General features: G+C 37.6%; 4 protein-coding genes across 4 annotated transcripts; 3 read left to right on the forward strand and 1 right to left on the reverse strand.

Moving 5' to 3' along the window:
- Nucleotides 1-5937: 5937 nt before the first annotated feature.
- LOC131791887 (TNF receptor-associated factor 6-like) lies at nucleotides 5938-12248 on the forward strand. The gene is made up of 9 exons (XM_066169511.1): nucleotides 5938-6107; nucleotides 6705-6756; nucleotides 8765-8863; nucleotides 9544-9708; nucleotides 10066-10143; nucleotides 10660-10782; nucleotides 10936-11257; nucleotides 11569-11621; nucleotides 12174-12248. The coding sequence occupies exons 1-9, from the start codon at nucleotides 5938-5940 to the stop codon at nucleotides 12246-12248; spliced, it is 1137 nt and encodes a 378-aa protein (XP_066025608.1).
- Nucleotides 12249-13736: 1488 nt separating this feature from the next.
- LOC136282420 (adenosine receptor A3-like) lies at nucleotides 13737-15072 on the forward strand. The gene has a single exon (XM_066170069.1). It carries the CDS (start codon nucleotides 13737-13739, stop codon nucleotides 14679-14681), a length of 945 nt encoding a protein of 314 aa, XP_066026166.1. The 3' UTR covers nucleotides 14682-15072.
- A 929-nt stretch (nucleotides 15073-16001) lies between these two features.
- Nucleotides 16002-17168, reverse strand: LOC136282400 (melanocortin receptor 4-like). The gene has a single exon (XM_066170025.1). It carries the CDS (start codon nucleotides 17166-17168, stop codon nucleotides 16224-16226), a length of 945 nt encoding a protein of 314 aa, XP_066026122.1. The 3' UTR covers nucleotides 16002-16223.
- A 6218-nt stretch (nucleotides 17169-23386) lies between these two features.
- On the forward strand, nucleotides 23387-24367 carry LOC131791885 (adenosine receptor A2a-like). The gene has a single exon (XM_059109256.2). It carries the CDS (start codon nucleotides 23387-23389, stop codon nucleotides 24365-24367), a length of 981 nt encoding a protein of 326 aa, XP_058965239.2.
- The last annotated feature ends 271 nt before the right edge of the window (nucleotides 24368-24638 follow it).

A 24638-nucleotide genomic window follows, 5' to 3' on the forward strand; every position in this document is an offset into this window, starting at 1 on the left:
TTTATTTTAGATATTGTGTTTAGATAAAATACCACTTTTTAAAAATAAAGATTTGTTTTTTTTTTATAAAATACCACTTTTTAAAAATAAAGATTTTGGTTTTTTTTAATAAAATACCATTTTTTAAAAATACCACTTTAAAAAGGCCCGTTTCCAACATTGATGCAATGTGGTCGTTTGTTTTTGTTTTGAACCACCGCTTTTGTTTAAATAGCGCCTCTGATTGGTCAGCTATTTTTACCTTGTCACGTTGCTCAGAGTACCTTCTGCGTTTTCTCCGATGAATTTGAAGAGCTTGTCAAAATAATTCTGTTCAAAACCGTTCTATACGTTTTAATCGGACATGGAATTAGATTAATCCATTGATTTTGTAGATTGCGAGGCAGTAAACGCTTATGGATCGGTTGTTGCTAAAGGGGAACACGAAAATCCTTGCGAGTATTTCGAAGAAGGTGAAAATGTTGATCCACCACGTTTTCATCTATTCATCAATTTTTTTTAATTGAAGTTTGCCATCCTTGTTAAATAGGACCATGGGTCAGTTAAAATTTCCTGCCCGTGGAGAGGAGCTTGCGCTCGAAAGAGTGGTCGAGGTTGTCCAAGCAGAGCAGCAAATATGAATGGTAACGCAAACTGTCAGTGTCGCTGACGTTCCTGCAACGAAGTGACTGAACTTAAAATAATTAAACGTCCGACAGTCCGATATTTTTTCATATTTCTCTTCGAAATCCAAAAAATATTTATACGAAAATGTTCTACCTTTATTTACAATCCTCAAGCGCTTCCAGGCAGCCTAAAATTTCGAACTTGATGTTTTCCGCTAACCCTGTATAAATAGTACGAAGCCATCCAAACGCTTGACACTTAAAAACTTTCCAATGACACGGTTGGACACGGTCCACAAATAACTCCATATTTCTCTTTGAAATATACCAATTTTTCGTGGGAAAATATTCTACCTTCGTTAACAATCCTCAAGCGCTTCTAGAAAGTGAAAAAATTTTAACATTGTCCGTTTCGCTGACCTTGTACACACAGTGCGAAGAGATCCAAGCGTGACACTAAGAAAATTTTCACCGGACACTACCGGACACGGTCTTCGAATAACTAAACGTCCGGCAGTCTGATATTTTTCCATATTTCTCCTTGAAAAATACCAATTTCTGTTGGAATATTTTATCTTCATTTAGAATCCTCAAGCACTTCTAGAAAGTGAAAAAAATTTGAACGTTGTCCTTTTCGCCGACTTTGTTCACAGAATACGAAGAGATCCAGGCGTTACACTTGAAAAAAAATTTCTGTGGATTCTTCCGGACAAAATTCAAAATACTGTAAGGAAACTGTAAAATGACGAACGGCGAATGTATTTACCATAAAACAGTTGAATATATGTCCAGGATGGCTCTTGAGAAAGACTTTCAGTGATCTGGGAATTTCGTGTTACGGGAAATTGGGTCCCGGTGCGCATTGCATCAAGGTTGGAAATGGACCTTTAAAGTTCATTTTATCAACGCCGAATGAAGAGGTCACCTGTAAGAAAACTGCTTTAATTTCTAACTCGAAAACAAAACAATTTCTTGTAAAAACGATGTCTTGCTATTAAAAGAGTTGAATTCAATCTTAGCAACATCTGTAAATTAAAATAAGGAAATTGTCGTGGAAAGTTACACCGCTATGTTGATAAACACAGTTACCATAATAACACTGATATCTTCTCAGGTAACGATATAACGATACGCCAACTGCACCAGGTGAAGTTGTCATGTTTTCGAAGCAGGAGAAATACTATTATTTCATCATTTTTTGTATGATAATTACGCTAGTATTCGAGTTTTGCTCAACTGCGGTCTCATTTAATGTTAAAACGTTTGTCGCTAATTTGTGTGAAAAGCTTTTCTACCTCCAAGATATGATGGAGCAAGGGGGGATTGCTTTTCTTCACTTTCTTTAAAGCAACGTTCTGTGGCTTTAAAAAGAATGTCCATGGTTTGAATACCCTCTACCATCTAGAGAACAAGATTTTGGTGTCACACGCAACTTATCAACCTGGTATAATTACTCTAGTGATTGTAGAAATTCTCGCGCTAAGATTGGTCGAGGGTTGCATCCTATCTCGCTATAATCAGCTCGCGCAAGGTGATTATAGCAGGAGCGCTAAATTTCGAAATAGCTGCCTCGCATTTTTTCCGAATGTTTCCGGGAAGTAATGAACTCGATACTGACAGAAAACAGATAGTTCTAAGTTAGGCGTAACACTTTCAAAACTACGGTGTGAGGTATTTGCTGTTAAATTCTAGTGGAAACTGGCTTAATATCTCGACACGAGTAATCAAAACAACTGTAAAAAAGTTTTCTCTATGCAAGGAATGGTTTCATAATTATACGAAAATGATAATTCACCTCGGGCTCAGTGAATATTATTTTCCAACAGTATTTACTTTGCCTCGGACAAATAGTTGTTAAATATGTCGAAAATGAAATAAAACTTTAAAAGAAGTACCACGTGGTTCACGTAATATGATTGGTCAAATGTTTTACCCCTCTGGCTATGTCTACAAAAAAAATTATGCTGTGTTCAATATGCACTAAAGAAAGCCTTGAATGTTAAATAAAATAGCTCGTATTTGGTAAAATTTAGAAACTATTGCTAAGTGTAATGAAGAGAAATGGTCGTAAGAAGACCCAAGGGTCTTTACTTAATAGATTAAAATCTTAGTCAGAAATTATAGGCAAACCACAACACTAGGAGCTACGTTCACTATACTTGACTGTGAATATATGAAAATTATATTACATGAACTGTGGCTAATTTTAAAAGACGTTAGTTTTAATCGTTTTTCGTTTAAATCAAAACAAGAAAAAAACGTTTTAATTTCGAAATCAAAATAAAAGTAAAAAGTGAAACAAGAAAAAAAAAATCATTGTAAAATGTCCATGGTCGAAAACTGCCGTTGAAATTTTGAAAAAAAAAATTTTGGTTTTCCCGATGGCCGAAAGCTGCCATAGTATACCGTCATGCTTTGCGTTAACACATGTGCGTACGGGACTGATGGCTATTTTCTTCCCGGACTATCCGATTCAACATGGGGGATCGAGCTTAGGCAAAGTTTCAAGCCCAGATGAAACACAAACGCGTACAGGGAAAGTCAAAAGCAGATGCTGTAAGTGCTGGGATTATTCACCAAGGTGGTGAATTGACAGTACAGCGCCTAAGTTCAGGAGGTCTCTGGCAAGGTGCAAAAGTTTAGCAGAATCGGAGCCAGGGAGTTTGTGCCATTCGCCGAGTATGAGGATTTAACGTTAGCGAACATTAAACTTGCCTGTGAGAAGTACTTCTCAAATACAGTTGGTAAAAGCGTTGTATGCGATGTTCTCGCAAGTGAGCAAGGGCCGTCTTGTTCCACACTGGAACAGGTTCCTGACTTGAGACTCATACACATTCGATTCATTCAACGGGAACTCTAACAAGACCACGCGGAGAAGCCCAATACAATGTTTCTCACTCCAAACACCCGGAAGAAGGAAAGAGCAGTTTTGAGTGTTCTCATTACATCAACTTCTCCTGAAAAGGATTCAACAAGTGCTTTGTCACCCAAACGCATCAAGGTGTACCCCAAGAGTCTGTCAGTGTCTGATATGATGAAGCCTGGTAAGATCATAAAGACGAAAGCCATTACTTTGATCGAGCTGAGATCCTTTGACTTGGATCCTGTGGGATGGTCCTTAACAGCAACTACTGTAGAGTTCAATATTGAAAAGGACCCATTTAGAAAGGGAGAATTCCGTGAAGCATACAGGTAGGTTTGATAACAGTAGGCGATTAGGCTAAAAACAAGTCAACTTTGACACAATCAAACACAACTCGTTAAGATTATGAAAAATCACAATTTCTTTTTCGATGTCATGAAAGACATTAGCGAAAATTGCATTAGTGGACAATAAAGGAGCAGAAAAACGTCAATGGAAGTAACCGCTGCATGGAAAACACCATTTGAGTGCACTGAACTGCATTTCAGCTATGTTAAGCAAAACTAGAGTGACCCCACGTGAAGCTCGGGCGTATGGTGTATACAGGGTAGTACACTGTACATGTGCGTAAAATGCATCAACATATATAAATGTGACATAACCATACCACAATCTTCCAGACCATACATGTCTGGAAAGCTGTAGATATGATCAGGGACTCCATCGGGCAAAGCTGTATCTTTCTTTGCTCTTGTTCTGTGGCTGGTCCACACAACTGTCCGGAATACATCAAGTTGTTTCTATACCACAGGTATCATTAGGAAAGCTAATAGCATTCTAAAAATATATCCCAAAACCAGGTCGTCAAGTTCATTATTATGACTCGGGCTAAAGGACACAAGTTATGGATAGACACAAGTACACACAAATGCGTGACTGCTTAGCCTACACATGAATCCATTCACCCAGTCGATTCAGATGGTTGAGGCTGGGAAATGCACAAGTGTTGGGTTTTTTGCATAGCACATGCATTTGGATGTGAACCTGTCACAAAGGAGGGAAGGAGAAGTCCTTATGATCTACATGCATTTAATATATATCGACCTGTCTCTTTCATGTATTGTAATGACCTTGGTCCTTTAACCAATTTAGTTGGTCCTTTAAGTATTTTTCCATTCTTTCATGGAGTTCCTTCCACCATCTCTCAGTCTATAGAGAAAGCAAAGCTGCAGACGTTTGTTGCAATTCTTTTGTCTCATTTATGAGAATGAACATCAGACAAAGGAATTTACAGATCAAACAAGGTGGAAGCAACTTTTACCAGGTACATATACAATGTATCCAGAAACTTACTTGATATGAGGTTGATGGTCCATATATGATGGAATCGCGAGGGTCATCTATATCACCATGGTTTCTTCGAAGAAAAGCATGTATCGTTGCCATTGTACCAGTTTCTGTGCCTCTGTCCAACCTCATCATGGACGGAATAACTTTGGTCTCGTACAAATATTCCAAGTACCAATGGCCGATGACCTTAGGGTTACTGTTAGTGACCTAGACGCGTAAAAATAAAGATATGCCCTATTTTTGAATGGCAGCTGTCGGCCACCATACATATCATTATCTGATTGTTTATCTAAGGGCAGGTGAACTTGAGAAACTCTACTCTTAACAGAATTTTATAATTAAAGATATATTTTTTGACAAAGGAACATGAATTGAGTAGACTCTTACTTTTAACCACTTTAGATTATTCCTCTCGGAACCACCGTTGGGTACTTTAGTAAACAGCACAAATCGGAGGCTTCATTTGCATTGATGAAATAGTAACTCATTCGTCGAAATTAGGCGTAATTTAAATGTCTTAAAACATTTCTTTGACTTAACAAGAATGCAGACAGTATTAGCTTTCATGGCGGTGGAAACTAAAGCAAATATCCTATGATATTCGATTCATATTTTGGAACAGAATCAAACAATCGCGGAACCCCCTGGAGACAAACATTTCTCATTCATTTTATTCCCAAGCACATGGCATGTGTATATTGGGAATGCCTAACCAGTATTTCTCATTTTTTTTTCCTAGCCAACCCCGATATAGCTTTAAACCCCCATAATCATGGGGAAAAAATGTGTTTGCAAGCGATACGCGTTAATTGGAAACATTTCGTTTACCAAACCATCAACCTTGACTATATCATTATATTGAACGATTTAGTAAAAAACTTTGAAAACTTCTTTTTAAAGATTGGTATTTTGCGGTGTTCTTCCTTCCCCAGCCTCGATTGTTTTACACTGATTTGTTTATGCATGTTTTGCCGTACAACATTGTATGTATGTTCAGGTTTTTCCAAGTTCTTGAATCAGAGGGCTTAGTTTAAGTCTTAGAGAGTCTGGGAACTAGATTCCTTAGTCTTCACGCAAGACTGATTATCTCTTCCAGTTTCGTTCTAATCCGAACTCACAATGGCGGCTGACCAGAAAATTCCAGAACTTGGCGGCTATGATTTTGAGTTTACAAATGTAGTTTCCGATGATTTTGAATGCCCTGTGTGTCAGTTAACAATGAAAGATCCCATACAGATTGGAGGATGCGGCCATAGACTTTGTAACACCTGCTTGGGGAGCTTGTTGAGGTAGGGGGCGCATCACGGTACGCTGTATCGAGTTACAACTGAAAACAATCATCTTACGTGACAATCACCTAAGTTGAACGACGATATCGACCGGTTGAGTCACTTTCCAAGGGAATTATTGTGTGCCTCGGCTATACATAAGTAACAGCTAAATAGCTTTATCCGGTACAAAACAATTCAAACAGGTTCGAGGTCGCCGTGAGTACTTATGAATGCGACTGAAAGCTATCAAATATTTCATCAAATAGTTGCTTGTTGCCTTTTAGGTGTCTTCGATTGCTTTAGTACAAGCGCATCTAACAGATTCATCGAATGATATGATCTTTCAATTTAACATTGATCTTTCACTTTGATCTTTCGTTTTCTTTGTTAAAAAAGGAATCGACTTAAACTAATTATAATTTGTCTTTCAGATGCAAATGTTAATTATATACAACAAGTCCACCATTGTGGATTCTGTACGCAGCAGAGTATGGCCCAGCGATGAAAAACGCCAAGACTTGATTGTAAATAATATACACGGTGAACAATTTCTAAAGATTTGTTTGTCTTCTGACTTTTTTTGGTTGTCTCTTGTTTCAAATTTCCTTCCTTCAGGAGCCATTCTCCAAAATGTCCAGTAGACAGAGAGCCTCTTTCACGTAATAAGGTAATGATATCGCACGGCAAACTAGCGATTCCACGTTCTACTCTCGGTTAACAGATCCTTAGGCATTTTAACTTACAACTCGAAACGCTGTCTTTATTAATTACGCGAAATTCTCCTAGGGTAAAACCATAGAAAATTGAAGTATATTTTAAAGCGATAGACTGCGTTTTTATCGGTTTACCAGCTCAAAAACAAGTTTGTAAATCACGAGCTAGCAGAGGCAAGTGATTGACAAACGATTCTTGGGTTTTCCCAACATCCTGCGTGGGTTATTATGCGGGTAGGCTGATAGAAAGTGAGTTCCATCGCTTAATTATCACCAACTACAATATTTCCCGAAGGTGGTGGATGCGAATTTGCAGCAGTGTAGCGCATGAGGGAATTCAGGATTCTGGTCTTGTTCGAGCACGGTGAACAGCCTACAAAATGCTTCTGCTGTTTTGCGGTGTAGTTTAAACGACGAAAGTCATAGTGGCAACCACAGGCTACCCACGCTCCAGCTGCGAGATGATCATCTTGCGTCATGACGAAAATATAAGAGTTTGTATGGGAATATTAATGATCTCCTTGAGGAAGTAAAAATAGAGACAAGTTGTCATTAAAAAATACCTCACTTCACTTCCACAGTGTATAGCTTGCTGTCTGAACGCGTACTTTGTTGAAACGAGGCCTTTTCAGGGAGTAATTCATTTTTAGGTTTCCTACTCTTAAGAGAAGGACAAGGCTGCACACTCCTTTTCCGAAGGCGCAAAATCCCACAGGCGACCCAAGCTCCTGCTTCTCTCAGGAGTAAGTAACTAGAAATGGATAAGTCGCTAAAGTGGCCTCGTTTCAACACAGTAAGCGTTCAGACAAGACGCGATGCACTTGGAATTATGGTGAGGTATTTTTTTATCGAGAATTTAACTGTATTTTTACCTCCAAAGAGCAGTTGTAAATATTCCCATACAAACTCTTATATTTTCGCCATGACGCTTCTTACGCAATGAGATCATCTCACAGCTAGAGCTTGGGCCGACTGTGTGACAACAGGCACTTAGAGGGTTTGCTTCCCTTAATCTGCCAATAAATGAATCTGTTTGGGGACGCCATCTCGTTGTTTATCTCAAGAATTCTAGACGACACGATCACTTAGGTCATTTTCCGCGATTTGAAACATTTTTCTGGATTTCCAAGGAATCTTGGATCGCAAATTATTTTTGGGTTTTAAATAAGTCATTTTTGGAAAAAGTGATCCTATCAAGAATTTGTAATTGTTTTTTAGATTTACAATAACTTTTCAATACGGATTTATTTTTAAAATTATTATTCAAAATATGTTTGATTGCAAGAAAGTGAGCAAGATTTGATTGATTCATCTTTGCTAAACAAGTGGGAGACTGGTTCAAGTTAGAATCAATAAAAAATCGATACTGGCACTAACGATTAATGTTTTGCGGCGGCGATTTCAACTTTTCACAAGTGATCGGTGGCAACGTTGATTGACATGGTTAAGATTTCACAAGCCGTAAAGGTTTAACTTTATCGATTGATACTAAAACCTGTGATAAATATTTAGCGCTATCGATCAGCCTCAGAACACCGGCGATTCATAATTAGCGCTTTTACTTGGAGTCTTACAGTGGCGTTCACATATAACGCCGTTATCTGTATTCCCATTTACAATTATGATATGTTGCTAGCGATTGAGTTTTATCACTAGCGATTGAAAATTTTGGCATAAATGGCTCACCATGGTAATACTGCGTTATAATTTTTTTTATAATATTGCCAGTCCATTTAAACACTGCCCGTTCAGTTTATGCTACAAGCAAAAACTGACGGTATTTTTTTGTTTTGTTTTTTTCTTGCTCAAGATATCATTCTCTTTCTATCATATTTCAAGTCCTCCACGCCGTCGTTAAAGTGCGCAAAGATTGTAATTGAGCGTAATTATGTTGACATCGGTGTAACCTGATACCTGATTAGAATGTATTGACCATGAATATGCTTGTGTCTGGGTTGTCAGATATTTCCAGATGTCGCTTGTCATCGCAAAATTCTGGATCTCAAGGTGAAATGTTCTGATGTTGGGTGTCCTTGGACGGGAGAACTCCGAGCTGTGCAGGTAATTTTTTTCACTCCTGATGAAGGCACTAGACAGGAGTGTCGAAACGTTGGGTCTATGAATTGTAACTTCTTCGGTTACATTCATTAAATCTGTAAACCAGAGTAGCATCAAACCATGTTTGATTGTCCACCTGGTTGCCGTGTGAACTTTAATATATTTTATTTGCGAGGTAATATATCTACGGCACATCCACAGTCAGGACATTCTCCATTGCTTCATTTGCAGTTAGTCCCAAAACTTTAAAAGTCTCTCAAACATTGTCATTTGTCTCCTAAATCATAAGCAAGCATTGTGCATATTCTTGCTACTCTTGACCATCGTTGCAACAAGATAAGATGTTATACGAAGCAGATAAGGATAACTTGTGGAGCTCAACTCAACAGTTTCTTGCAGCGGTGTTGTTTTAGTATTTGCCATCTGCGGTGTCATGGACAGCAGTTTGCGTGCGTGCATGCTTATTTTATTAGACGTGTATTTAATATTTATCACCGGTCTTGGAGATATCATTATTATCAACAAGTCACACGTAAATTTCACATTTCTTTTCTTAGATCCTAAACCGTCAGTTAGCCAGTTGTTTTCCTGTCAATCAAGTCTCTCTTTTCTTCAGCCTGTTTTATGTCTTAGCCGATTGGATCATGATTACATTGCAGTTTATTATCCAATTATGATTTAAGAAACATCAGTCAGAATGCCTGTTCAAAGTGGTGGAGTGTCCAAATGAAGTATGTAAAGAGAAGCTCACCAGGCGAGATATGAACAATCACATGATAACAGAATGTGTCTGGAGGGAAGTTAGTTGTGAATATTGTCGAGGATCATTTATCGTGAAAAACAAGCAGGTTTGTTAACAAAAACATATTCTTTATATAGCTTCTACAAAGGCAGCATCTCAAACTTTTGCTTTTTATCCAAAGTGGAAAAGTGGTGACGACTATCAATCTTTATTAAGTCAAGATTTTGGTTAGCTATAGGTATCTTCTCTTATTCGATATAAAATTGTTACACAGAAACATCTTACTAAAGTTGGGGTTTAATGTTGGGTTCGAGAATTTTGGTCCTTTACTGATAAGAAACTTGAAGTGGGTATTTTACTCTATACATTTCGTTAGTAAAACAGCCTGTATTTATTGGTCATAATTTTAATAAGACGGAGAGAATTTTGAAATTTTTAAAAACTTCTTTTCGATTTTCTTCAGCAACATCATAACGTCTGTCAAAAGTTTCCGGTTCAATGTACCAACAATTGTGGTCTAAGAAATATTACACGAGAAAAGGTAACATTCAATATTCTCATTGATTCTCAGTTATTCTAACGAGAGTTTAATTGAAAATTCATGCACACAGTCCGCATGGGACATAGTTGTGCTTTATATGAAAAAACACAGGCTTAGTCCTGTTTTATGTGAGCAATTGAAGGCGTTCCGTGCTCTAGTGTTTAGAGAACGTGTAATACTGTTGTGAATATTTTCCTGGCTTCAGTCAGAGGATATAAAGGTCGTTGATTTCTGCTATGAGTGAGCCTGCCAGAATTTAATCTAGGTAGCTCCACGACAGGGAAACAATCCATAACACCGTTGCGATCCCTTCTACGAGGTTTTCTCCGTTTAACTTCGCAGGGGAAATGCCTAAGACTAATAAGGAATATTTTTAAATTTCAATTTCCTGATACATAAATTACGAAATCTTAGGAGTAATTTTGAGACCCCGAATGATCTGTTTTCGCTATGCACGAGGGAGGATTTCTCTGGCTGCTCATTCAAGACTAAATCTTTTTCATCTTTTTGTTGTAGCTCTTGGATCATATTTGTGATGACTGTCCTTTAGCAGAAATTGAATGTAAATACAAGAACTTAGGATGCCAAAATGAAAACAGCTTTTTGTTGATATTAAATTGCAGGTTTGGCGGGGAGGTCGTGTGTTTGTATTGTATAACCATATCATAAAACGAATTACGACGAATTGTCAAATGAATATACATTTTTTCATTTTGTAGGGTTTAAAAAATCTCTACTGACTAGTGCGGCAGTTGAATGAAAGACTTTACTGACCGCATCGTCTTTTTTTAGTTTCAGAGCACAAGGACCAAATCTCACTTAGAATCACACATGGAAAGCCACTTGAACTTAGCTGTATACAGCCTTGAGACCACTCAGAATCAGGTTAAAGATCAGTCAAAGCAGATTGAGCGATTGACATCTATATTCAGTGATCAGTCACAGCAGTTGAATGATCAGTCACAGCAGATAGACAGTTTAACGTCCACTGTGCAGGGTCTGGTGCAGCAGGTAGAAAGCCTGACAGGCCAAGCTGTGCTGATGGACAAAAGGACCAACCAAACCATTGACGAGACAAACAAGATAGGGGCAACTAATGACAAGGTTAAAGAGGGTAGGTTTCTATAGAAACTGTGGCGCTGCGTCGATTATTACCAGCAAATTAGTATTTGATATTAATTTTTTCGGGGGTGGGGGGTGGGGGGTGGGGGGTGGGGGAGGGGTGTACTGGTGTGTAGATTTGCTGATAAGCTAATGTTACGCAGAGCTAAGAGAGCTAAGTCATTTGAACTCCGGTCCAAGTAAAACTACTGGGTTAGGTGGGCCTTTGATGACCAAAAACATCAATGAAGTCTAATTGATGATTGTGATGTAAATTGTATGATGGTCGTTTTACTTATATGTTGCTTTTGTTATTTGTTGCAGGTAATACTATGAAACAGGCTTCAAGCCCAAATCAATCAGCGATATTGAAGTTGGTATGAAGGTATTGTTTAGTTGGTTTGGGAAACTTCGAGGAACAGTCAAGTACGTTGGACCTGTATGTGGACTAGGTTTGGTCGTCGGCATAGTGTTAGATCCAGGTGAAGGTAAAATGATGATTAAAATGTTCTAATGAAAATACGTGAGAGTTATTGCTCATGATAAAAGTGAAAATTTCGTGAGTTGAAACTTTTAAAAAGACGGTACATCGACTGCTGTAAGTATCAACTATATTTTGTTCAAAAGAGCTATTTTACGCGCACTTAGGGAGCTGTCCTGAAGCAGTGACATTGATAGGCATCATGGAAATATATTTTGAAGGTAATAAAACTAGGATACTCATTGAAGTTTAGAGTCGATATAATCCGCCCCCAGATCGAAACTGATTGTCCTTTCATGATGAAGTTTTGTGGGAAAATGTTCTCCCCTCATTCATAGTAAAACTAAACCTGTATTTAGATTAAAACAACTTTTTAGCGAGTTTGAGGCTCGCCTTTTATATTGATTTTCTCTTACTTTAAATTACTGAAAATTTTTTCTTTATTCAGAAGAACCGGTTTGGTCAGGTTACCGTGGGTGCAACGGAACGTATGAGGGAAAAATATACTTTAGCTGGTGGGTAATGTGTCTTCCGCTTAAGATAATTTTTGTAACCCAGAAATTCTTATTCGATGTACACGTCACTTGACATCGATGGCGTATGACATATTGATAAGGACGGAATTAATTCTGTAACGTCTCCATTTACTCCTGCGCATCTATTTTCGGTTGGTGTCATTAAAATGACAAAGTATATTTTTGTTTGTTGTATTAACCCTCAGTGCACCTGGTAGAGGCTGCTTCACCACGTTTGATAACGTTCTTAAGTGTTACAGATGACGATATCAGTAATGTGGCTGCTGTTTCTTTGCTTCCAATGTGAAAGAACAAGAAAAGTCAGAACAGTCTCTGTCTACCACCTTGAGATGTTCGCCCACTGTTCAAAAGAGATTTCGTCGACCAATCACAGCAACTACTCCTTGGTCTACCGTCTGTTTGTAAATTCAATAGAAGTTAACAGGCTTGTCATAAGGCTCATAGAATTTCAAATATTTTACAAACGTATGGTATTAAAGTAGATACCATAGATTCTTAATTTCTAGATGTTTCTTCAAGATATTATTAAATAAACTTTCTTGCTAATTCATAATCTTTAAATCATTTTTCTCTTTCCTCATTTTTTTGTCTTTCAAGTGTCATGCACGGAGAATGTTTTCTGATTTGTTAAGGTAGATACTATGCAAACTAATTGCAATTTTGAAAGGCAGGACGCCACAGACTTGGCAAACTGGGAGGAATTTTAATTCTCGGCCTCAACACATGCCTCAGTTGACGAGCGTCACTTTCCATCACTTTCAGCATTCCATGCTTGAACTGAGTTTATAACAGCTGCTCAGGACTGAAAACAAGATGAAATAAAAAACAAAACAAAACAAAATTGAAAAGAAGTGTAGACTTGCAACTAAAATAACTGGTGCAAAAAATAAATAAAAGGAAAACGGCGAAGTTTTGCCTCGAGACAAGGTCTAGTATCTACTAATAAATAGGCGAGAAAATTATAGTCCTAAAAGACCCGTGATTCTGAAAAATAGATCAAAAGATACTGAGAGATATCAGAAGATGGATCGAAAGATATTGGAAGATATCAGAAAATGGATCGAAAGATACTGAAAGATATCAAAAGATTGATCGAAAGATACTGAAAGATATCAAAAGATGGATCGAAAGATACTGAATCAATAGCATAGATATTGTTTTGGTTTCCACTACAAGGGAGGCTAATAGTGTTTGTGTTTCTGTCAACTTGATAATATTATGTCCTAGGACGCTGAAATTACGCCTAATAACGGTAAATAAGCTGGTGTTTGATTAATACAAAAACAACTTCCGATATGTTTACAGCTGATGGTTCGCTCCTTCCTCAAGATAGACGTCACAATTAAATGTTCCATAAATAATTAAATCAGTTGCATTTAAATTTCATGAAGACCAATAAGCAGGTAGCTCGCAGTGATATATAATTCCAAACTGAGTATACAAAAACTCATTAAGTCATTTCTGTCGCTTAAAACATGACGACTTATCAAAATATTACTGAAAATGCAGAGGAGAAAACCTACGAGCGGTTGTTTTGCTCTCAGGAAATAACTGCGGGAATACGCGGCTATCTGATATTTCTTTCGGCGTTCAATGTTTTGCTGGCCATTTGTTCATCTCTGGGTAATATTCTGATCCTGATTGCCCTTCACAAAGAGACTACCCTTCACGCGCCATCAAAACTGTTTCTCAGATCCCTGGCAACAACTGATCTCCTCGTTGGTGTCATTTCCGAGCCTCTAACCATAACGTGCTGGATGTCTGCGGTGAGAAAGCGACAGGATGATTGCTACAACGCATTATTTACAAGCTTTATAGCAAGCTATCTTCTCTGCGGCATGTCTTTGTTAACACTGACTGCAATAAGCGTGGATAGGCTGCTCGCCTTAATATTAGGGCTGAGATACAGACAAGTTGTGACTGTGAAAAAGGCGTGCGCGTGTGTCATCATGTTCTGGATTGTTTCCATTATCTTTTCAGCGATGTATGGGCAGAACGTCCGAATAACAATATGGTATAGCCATATAGTTATACCAGTAAGCTTCTTCACCTCAGTTTCGTCTTATACAAAGATTTTTTGGGAACTCCATCGCCATGAAAGGCAGGTACGCGGCAACATCATTCAGCGAGAGCAATCTAGCAGCTCGAGTTCTGCTCCACTGAACATAACTCAATATAGAAAAGGAGTATCCAGTGTAATTTGGTTGCAGGTGGCAGTTGCTGTTTGTTATCTTCCACATGGTATAATCACAGCTTTGTGGACCTATAGTGGACAGTCGTCGGCTATTATTGTGCTCAGACAATTTACAATAACTCTAGTTTACTTTAACTCGTCACTAAACCCGTTGCTTTACTGCTGGAAGATAAGTGAGATGAGACAATCGGTGAAGGAACTACTCAGACGAACACTTTGCTGCTAATTAATTTAAAGGCTAGAAAATTGTCCTTAAAGTGCTAACAGCCACCTTATAGAATTGAGCAAAAAGAGCAGCTGTTCTTTCCCATAATTGACACTGCTAATTTCAATATATACCTAGCTGATGGAAAAAAGGGCATATTACGTGCAGTGCCTGGATTTGAATTTCAACCACAAATGTTAATAATATTTCTCACGAGTGATTGAAGCGAACTTATCAGATGTGTCATCAACGGGAGAAGATTATTTCTTATCCACGTGCAGACCTGTAAAGTTCTGTTTATTTTATAGATATTATGTTTAGATAAAGTACCACTTTAAAACACATTTTAACAACGCCGAATGAAGAGATCAGCTGCAAGAAAACTGCTTTCATTTCTAACTCGAAAACAAAACAATTGCTTGTAAAAATGATGTCTTGCCATTAAAAGAGTTGAATTCAATCCTAGCAACATTGATAAATTGAAAAAAGAAAATCGTCGTGGAGTGTTTCGCCGCCATGTTGATAAACACAGTCACCATAATAATACTGATATCTTCTCAGGTAACGATATAATGATACGCCAACTGCACCAGGTGAAGTTGTCATGTTTTCGAAGTTGGACAAATACTGTTATTTCGTCAATCCCTGTATGATAGATTGCTCTAGTATTTGCGTTTTGCTCAACTGCGGTCTTGCCTAATATCAAAGTGTTTTTCGCTAATTTGTGTGGAAAGCTTTTCTACCTCGAATATATTATGGGGAAAGGGGCATTGCTTTTCTTGACTTTCTTTAAACTAATGTTCACGAGTTTTAAAAAGAATGTCCACGGTCTGAATACATTCTACTATCTAGAGAACAAGATTCGGTGTCACACGCAACATTTTCACCTAGTATAATTGCTCTTGTGATGGTGGAAATTCTAACACTCAGATTGGTCGAGGGTTGAATCGTACCTAACTATAATTACCTCGCGCAAGGTGATTATAGCAGGAGCGCTAAATATCGAAATAGCTGCCTCGCCTTTTTAAGTGCAATTAAAGGAAATGGTCGTAAGAGAACCCTAGGGTTTTTACCTTATAGATTAAAATCTTAGTCAGAAATTATAAGCAGACAGCAACATTGGGAGATAAGTTCACTATACTCCTTGCAAGAGGTGTGGGTTTTCCAGTTCAAGTTTTGTCGAGACAAACTAAGTCTATCACCAAAATTAGCAAAAAAGAAACGTGGTTGGCAGAGACCACAATTCCAAAAAAAACTGAACTATAAGCCTTTATTATACTATATTAGTATATCGAAATTATAATTGTCTATTTTTTCTATACGGCACCTGTTCATTTTGATAGTCACTGCTTGCGCAAGTCAAATTGATGCCGGAAATTAATATTGTTTCAGAATGAATAACGGCTGCTCCAATCGTAGTAAGAAGGCATCGAAAGAACTGGGAATTTTACAAAAGGAAGAATTTCTTTTACCGAAAGTGCACCTAGCTCTCAGAAAAGCTTAAGCCATCATCAATTCTATAAGCTAACTATAAGCTCTTCCAGGCCCCAGCCTTGTAATTTATTAACAGAAAAGTATTTCTCTGATTATATCTTTAACCGATTGTCTCACTTCTCTGATCTTCCAGCAGTAAAGTAACGGGTTTAGTGCTGAATTTACGTAAACTAGAGTTACTGTAAATTGTCTGAGCACAGTAACAGACGATGACCGTCCACTATAGGTCCACAAAGCTGTAGTTATACCATGTGGAAGATAACAAACAGCAACTGCTAACTGCAGGCACATTACACTGAACACTCCCTTCCTATATCGAGAAATGTGCAGTGGCCCTGAACTTGAGTTGCTTGACTGCTCAGGTTGGATAATGTTGCCACGTACCTGAATTTCATGGCGGTGGAGTTTCCAAAAAATCGTCGTGTAAGACAAAATTGAGGTTACAAAACAAACAGGTATTGTTATGTGGGTGTACCATGTTGTGATACGAGAATCATGCGCATGCATCACGGAGCATACAGCACAAAAAATCCAGAATACAAGAACGATTGCTCGTGCCCTGTTCAGCGTCACAATTTGTTTATATCTTACCCTTAATGACAAAGCAAGAAGTCTGTCCACGCTTATTGCAGTCATTGTCAACAAAGATATGCCACAAAGGAGATACCCCACAATGATACTGGTAAAAAACGTGTTATAACATTCATCCCATCGTTTTCTCACCGCTGAAATCCAGTAGGTGATGGTTAGAGGCTCAGAAATGACACCAACGAGGAGATCAGTTGTAGCCAGGGATCGGAGAAACAGTTTGGACGGCGCGTGAAGAGATGTCTCTTTATGAAGGGCAATCAGGATCAGAATATTCCCCAGAGATGAACAAATGGCCAGCAAGAAATTGAACACTGAAAGAAATATCAAATAGCCGTGTATTCCTGTAGTTAATTCCTGAGAGCAAAACAACCGCTCGTAAGTTTCCTCCTTGCCATCTTCAGAAATGTTTCGGTAAATCGTCATGATTTAAGCGACAGAAATGATTTAATAAGTTTTTGTATACTCAATTTGGAGTTATATATCATTGTGAGCTATCTGCTTATTGGTCTTCGCGCAATTTTAACGCTCAAACATGTCATTATCAGATTGTTTATCTTAGAGCAGGTGAATTTGAGAATCTCTACTCTTAATGGAATTATTAATTAAAAATGTCTTTTTTGACGAAGGAAAATTGAGTAGACTCTTTTCTAAAAACCACTTTAGATTATTTTCCTCGGAACCACCGTTGAATATTTTAGTAAACAGCATAAATCGGAGGCTTCATTTGTATTGATGAAATAGCAGCTCATTCGTCGTAATCAGGCGTAATTTTAGCGTCTTAAAACATTTCTTTGAATTTCTGATATTTTTTAATTAACACGAATGTAGACAGTATTAGCTTTCATGGTGATGGAAACTAAAGCAAACATCCTATGATATTCGATTCATATTTTGGTTTTGGAATAGAATCGGACAATTGCAGAACCCCTGGAGACAAACATTTCTCATTTCAATTATTCCCAAGCGCATACCAATCCTCATATCGGCAATGCCTAACCAGTTTTTTCAATTTTTTTCTAGCCCGCCCCACTAGCTTTAAGAGTACATCTTTATTAAATAATACTATCGGCTTTTTGGCAAGTAAATCGAAGAAATACTTGATCGTGAATTCTGATTGTTCATGACGCAGGAAACCTAAAATAACTCGGTGTGGTCGTTGATTGACATCTTGAGAATCAGAGGTCATCATTACTGGTAAGGGGAAGATCAAAGTAAAGTTTGGGCGCTCTTAACATGACGATGACATATATTTTATAACTTTCTTAATCGTAAAAATTACAATTTCCTCGATTGTGATTGGTTTTGAAAAACTCCTATTTTTCACTAATTTACTTGCCAAGTTGTTATCGCACAGTTCAATAAGCCAATCACATTCAAAGTTCTAGTTTAAATCAACCAATCACATTTATTTTGATTGTATTCAATTTCAGAGCGACATCAAACAAATCACGCCTCCTTTGTCAGTCCTTTAATACAAATTTTCCCTTTCCTTCGTGACTTGGCTATTCTTATTTATTCGGAAATTGTAATTTTCACGATTAATCAATAAAAAGAATTTGTGTCGTCCAATTAAGTAGGTAATCATACTTGTGGTAAATAAATCGGACTCCCGCCGCACGGTCGTCCGATTTTGTCATCACTCGTATGATTACAAACATAATTGGACTCCACTTGGTCCTATTGCCATAATGTTTATTAAAAGCTGCCTTTTCGAGCGTTAGCCTACGCTCGAGAGTTATTGGAGAAACCCAGAATTCCTCCAGTCGCTCTGACGAAGGGCTAACGCTCGAAACGTCAGCTTTTAAACCCTTTATCGTTCTCAATTTTGTTTCACAAAATCGAACCTAATTTTTGGCGTCATCAGAGTCAATTTTCCAATTTCAAAACTCCCAGAAAGGTTGTAGTTACACCATTATATCAGAATAGATTTGAAAGCTTTACCTTCACTGCAACGGTCACTGTCGTAAAAATCAAGAGAGCAAAGACAAAAATCAATTTCATCTCGACAGCAGCCAGGAAAGAACCGTACAATATCGACAAGAGGTGAAGATAGAAGAGAAATAGACTAATTACAATATGTTTTAAAATGTTCTTTACAAAGTCGAGTCGGGTAAAACAGGAACAGTCGCTATCTCCCTAATGTTTAAAACATGATACTAATTATAGTCAAATGTGTAACACTCTTTAAAATTATGTCCATATACAACGTAGAACTTAAATTTTTTTTGTGTGATAAAAGCAATTTCTTTTTTCATTTAGGCACTTTTAAATTCCTCTTTTTCTTCGTTAGTTTTCGAGAGGGCAGTGTATAAGTTTCCATATTCTATTTTGAAATGATTTGGTCGTCAGCAAGAAAGAGATCTAGGATCATATTGTGCAGGGTAGAATGTCCTTTGGTTTTCCTTCAGTTTGTTTAGCTCTTCGGGAAGGCTATTTTCATAAATTGATCAATCAGAACAGAGGTGTTCCCTATTACTCAGTTCATCGCAAGAAAAAACCATACTCACCGTTTTCAATTTTATTATTTCTCGATGTAAACATTTACGCCGATAGCATGTAAACAACGTGTCGGTAAAACATGATCTTCGTGACGACTAGATATACCTCTAGTCTGTAAACAGTTGACGAGAGATTTATTACCTTTGGTATATGTATAGATTCAGTTTCTCAACTTAATCACTCTTTGAAGTTAGACAATTCAGCCTTCGTGACTCCAGTAGAGATGTCGCTGAAAAAGCCATAAAGCGGTTATTGTTACATATTAGGTAACACTAATTAACATTTTTTCCATAATCACATCTCCACTCTGTAAAGTATTGACAATTTGAAAATACAAAGTGGTAAAATTATGTATGCAGACAATAAGAAGAGAGACAATGTCCTATGCAATGTAACAGGATCTGTCGTTTTTGTTGATTTCTGTCCGTGAGCAAAGCCTCTAATCAAATGTGTTGTAAGACAAACTCGTGGAAGCCAAGACCCACATCATGGCTATCTCATAAAGTTTGCATGTGTATGTGTGTGTTTTTTCTTAGATCATAAATCCAAATTTGATCAATCATTTCGGTCATGTACAAATTCAAAGGTAGAAAATGACACTGAAATGGTTGTTAACTGCTTAACATTTCAAGGTGTTCATATGATCGGCAATATTCACACTGGAGTTGAATTTCCATTGAAGGGCTTCCGCCGTCGACCGCCGGTTTGTTTGCTATGTGGAGTAAACAGTCATGAAGTGACCACGTCTTTTATTTGATAGACTGTATCCCAAAGAGAGCTTGATCTTCTCACTTCCTGTACGCCAAATTTGGTAGCCTTCGGAAATCACGCGACTCTTTTTTTTTTGTTCTGACAAATATTAACAGTTATGGTTACAGATCCAAAACTTGGTCTCGCTGAGAGCCAGAGAGGAGTCCTCGTGTAACCTTTTGACTCCCACGAGTAATCAAGATAGAAATGCTGTTTAAAATAATATTACAATATCAAGAAGACACGTGACGAGAATAAAGAAAAACGTTATTAGTTGATCCTAAACCAAATTCTCCACACGAAGCTCACAAGCATTGTATGGAAGACTGTGAGGAGAATTACAAATGAGATCTTGGGAGTGAAAGGGTTAAGTATAAATTGGTTTTGATGTCGATATCCCTTGTACAAGAAGATATGTCAGGGCTTTTGTTTAGTGGAATACCCTTCTTAGTGTAAGGCATCCTACGGAAGGAAAAAAATTTAACGGTATACCTGTTTGCTGTACCACAAAATTAAATTAGAAGCGTCTACTATCTCTAAAATAACTTAACTATCTTTTGAAAAATATTCCTTGAAAACTAGATGAGGTCCCTTGTCGAGATCTTGGGAGCGAAAGGGTTAAGTACAAATTGGTTTTAGTTGATCCAAAACCAAATTCTCCACACGAAGCTCACAAGCATTGTATGGAAGACTGTGAGGAGAATTACAAATGAGATCTTGGGAGTGAAAGGGTTAAGTATAAATTGGTTTTGATGTCGATATCCCTTGTACAAGAAGATATGATAGGGCTATTGTTAAGTGGAATACCCTTCTTAGTGTATGGCATCCTACGGAAGGAAAAAAATTTAACGGTATACCTGTTTGCTGTACCACAAAATTAAATTAGAAGCGTCTACTGTCTCTAAAATAACTTAACTATCTTTTGAAAAATATTCTTTGAAAACTAGATGAGGATCTTATAACTTTGTTTAGCGTTATGTTTCTCAGCTTCATATCACAGACCCAAGTCAGCCTCATCCGTAAAGGGATCGAAAATCACATTCGTCCTTATCCTGGGGCTTTGCAGAGGTTATAAAGAATTTTCGAGCCTATGCCACCAAATTTGATTCATGTTCAACGACACCTGCTCTTTACCCTACAGGCCGCTCGGGAGTTTTAGTCCATGAGGACCTACGATCCAAATTTCGCTAAATTCAATTGTCTTTAATCGAAACAATATTTTTTACTCATCCATCCATTACCTAATGCATTAATATTGATTGTCTTTGATTGACACCACTCACAACGAAGACAAGACAGCGATTGGCGTTTAATTACGTTGTCAAGTTTAATTTAGCCCATGAAAAGTTTGCAACTTTCTCAGCAAACTTTTCTGCTGTTTTGATGACTCAGTGATTATCTAAATGACTCTAACAAGTGGTCTCAATAAAACCACAATTAGGAGGACGAGAATTAGAAACCAAAAGAATAAAAACACTGAATTTTCATCCAAATTTAAGAAATTCATTGATCGAAAAATATCGTGATAAATTTTGATTTTAGGTTGTATTCTTTTGAAGTACCAGCGTATTCTTTTAACCCGTTTACTACCAGAAGTGATTAACAAGTAACTTCTCCCTATAATATCCATGCACCATCCAGCAAACAGGTAATGAGAATACTCAAATGTATCAGGTAGAAGTTGTTATCTTGGTCTAACACCAAATTCTCGCAACTTATCTACGTGGACATGTGTAGCAGCTAGAGGGGAGAATTAACAATCAGATCTGGGGAGTTAAAGGGTTAAGAAACCAAAAACTGAATTTAAAAAAAGTAGATAACAACGAAACTTAATTGATAACAAAATCAAAACGACAAAAAGTTTGGGTGGAAGAAAAACAGATCTCAGAAATCACCTAAATGAGGAAGTGTTAACCCCTTAACTACCAAAAGTGATTGATATATAACCTCTCCCCATAATATCCATACAATATCCAGTAAACAGGTAATGAGAATATTCAAACTTATCAGATTGAAGCTGCTATCTTGATAAAACACCAAATTCTCATGACGTATTAACAAGAAATTGTGTAGAAGCTAGAAGGGAGAATGGACAATCCGAACTTGGATTTTAGGGTTTTAAGAGATTCCAGTTCTAGTGTGAAAAGGACCGGCCGTTAAAGTGCTCCGTTGCTGTTAATCAGTAACGAATCAGCACTTGGTTGTCCGTTTTAAACGAGTCAAACTGCAACGAAGACAATGGACGAACAATAGGACATTTCAAACGAATCTTAAATATGAGAGTCATTTTCGTTGATACAAATGACTCCCATGGGGCAGCTGTTCAAAGAATTGTGAACGTGCAAGCTGCGTATTTAAGAGGAAAAAAATTATATAAATACCTTCTTTTGTTCTCACCAATAATAAATGACATCAGCAGATAGATACAGGAAACTAGTAGTCATGAGCACTAGATCAACTAATGGCCTTGTGAATATAACTGTCACTAAAAATCAAGAAGTGACAGGGAGATCAAGAAGAAAAAAAAACGAAAATATCTACCTTTTTGCAAAATGGGATGCTTTTTCAGAAAAATGAAGTGCGTAAATGTGAATAAATGGAAAGAAAAAAGTATTAAGAGTTACCATTGTGGAGATATCAGAAAAAAAATTACGATGGAATATTTTTTATCATTAATGAGTTTTGAATATTTGTGATGGATTTAAGATTTAAAAAAGAATTCATTTTAAGGGAACCTAGCATTCTTAGTTCTTAGGTTAACTGAATTTATTTCCATTCTTTATCTTCTATCAAAAAGATGAAATTTAGCATAGCGAAATGCAAGTGGTGAAAAGAACAAGTTGATTTATGTTTGATCCATTGTTTTGAGTCGATTCAAATTAACTGACTTGTTAAGCATAATGATGGAAAGTTCTAAGAGTATTTCACACGTTATTTAAATAAAAGGACTAAGAAGGGACCGCTTAAGTAATTAAACCTGATGGAGGAAAATACGGAATCACACAGCTTGCTGACAGATGCACATCGCCGGGTACGTGGACGTAATCTGCATGAGCGATTCCGAAACGGGATACCGCGCGAGAATTGTTGGCAGAGACTGTTTCGGCTCCTACGGGAAAATTGAAAAAAGATGTTCTTATTTTAAGCATAAGCATGACTACAGAGCCGTCTTAAGATCGTTGAAGGACAGGATCTAAAATTTCCCATCAAAATATGACAGATAAATGTCAGCTCAATATCAGGAACTAGTGAATTTAAGTAGTTCTCCAACCAGAAAAGTCAACATCCTTCTCGAAGAATTAAATATTTTCAATGTAAGATTTTGTTGAAGCAGTAGGGAAAAATCAATTTTATTGCAGGCAGTTTAGGAAACATCAAACTTTCGCCTCGACATGTCGACATCGTTTTTAAACTTAACTGGAGATGAACAACAGAAAACACTTGGACAGTTAATCTGCTCAGCCGCAGTAACAAACGGAACAGTACCCGCTCAGGTAGTCTATCTCGCAGTTATTAATATATTTCTGTCCATTACTGCAATTCTTGAAAATACTCTGATACTCCTTGCCTTACACAAGGAGTCTTCGCTGCATCCGCCGTCCAAGCTCCTTCTCCGAAGCTTAGCGATCACCGATCTGTGTGTAGGGCTTATTGCCCAACCTGTGTATGCCAGCTATCAGATAAGTCTCGCACAGGGACACTGGTCTGTTTGTCGCTTCAAATTCGACATAAGCTTTTTAGCAGGTTATATACTATGTTCAATGTCTTTATGGACAATATCTGCAATAAGCGTTGACAGACTTCTCGCCTTGTCTTTGGGTATCAGATATCGACAAGTTGTAACTTTGAAACGAGCCAATATTCTTGTCTTCACCTTTTGGGTCGTATCCCTTGGCGCCGCAGGGATCTACTTTTGGAATTACCTGCTAACAACATCCTATTGTTACATACTGATATCAGTTTGTATGGGGACATCTGTCGTCTCCTATACCAAGATTTTCTTGGTTCTCCGTCGGCAGCAAACTCAGGTAGAGAACCAGAATAAAGAGAAACAAACTATAAGTCCTCTGAACATGGCTCGATATAAAAAGGCAGTAACCAGTGCATTGTGGCTGCAGGCTGCGCTAGTCATTTGTTACATGCCTCATGGTGTCGTGGAAGCGTTGCTGACTTTTTTTGGAACAACTTCGTACTTTGTGTTAGCAAGGAACTTTACAGCGTCGCTAGTTTTCACGAATTCATCATTAAATCCGATTCTTTATTGCTGGAAAATTAAAGAAGTGAGACAATCTGTGAAGGGGACAGTTCAACAGCTTTATTCTTTGCTGAGAAGTCCGTTCAGTTCTCGTGTGGAATCTACGAATTCCGATTAATCATGGTGGGTTATACGACTTGAACAAAAATGCGGAAAGTTTGGGACAGCTTGTCGTAACGAAGTGAGATAGAGCGTTAGCAAAAGAGAGGCAGGTAGTTTAGAATACATTTTAAGAGTAAAAGTAAAATTCAGTTTACAATACTGTCAGGTCTACTTTGCATGGCTTTTCATCTCAGCAAATGCGTGTTTATTTTCAGTGAGGGCTTTTTGAGTTCCAACGTGGCGTTTAACGGCATAATTTAGACGCGGTTCTTCACACGTTATATAAA

The sequence above is a fragment of the Pocillopora verrucosa genome, chromosome 7 (genome assembly GCF_036669915.1).
Source record: "Pocillopora verrucosa isolate sample1 chromosome 7, ASM3666991v2, whole genome shotgun sequence".
NCBI classification, from domain to species: Eukaryota; Metazoa; Cnidaria; class Anthozoa; order Scleractinia; family Pocilloporidae; genus Pocillopora; species Pocillopora verrucosa.

Excerpts from the sequence above, each read along its gene's own strand:
- LOC131791887 (XM_066169511.1), top strand. The coding sequence starts at position 5,938 with ATGGCGGCTGACCAGAAAATTCCAGAACTTGGCGGCTATGATTTTGAG. Across the intron at positions 6,108-6,704 it reads TGCTTGGGGAGCTTGTTGAG|GAGCCATTCTCCAAAATGTC; the intron begins GTAGGGGGCGCA and ends TCCTTCCTTCAG. Across the intron at positions 11,258-11,568 it reads TAATGACAAGGTTAAAGAGG|GTAATACTATGAAACAGGCT; the intron begins GTAGGTTTCTAT and ends TATTTGTTGCAG.
- LOC136282420 (XM_066170069.1), top strand. The coding sequence starts at position 13,737 with ATGACGACTTATCAAAATATTACTGAAAATGCAGAGGAGAAAACCTAC.
- LOC136282400 (XM_066170025.1), bottom strand. The coding sequence starts at position 17,168 with ATGACGATTTACCGAAACATTTCTGAAGATGGCAAGGAGGAAACTTAC.
- LOC131791885 (XM_059109256.2), top strand. The coding sequence starts at position 23,387 with ATGTCGACATCGTTTTTAAACTTAACTGGAGATGAACAACAGAAAACA.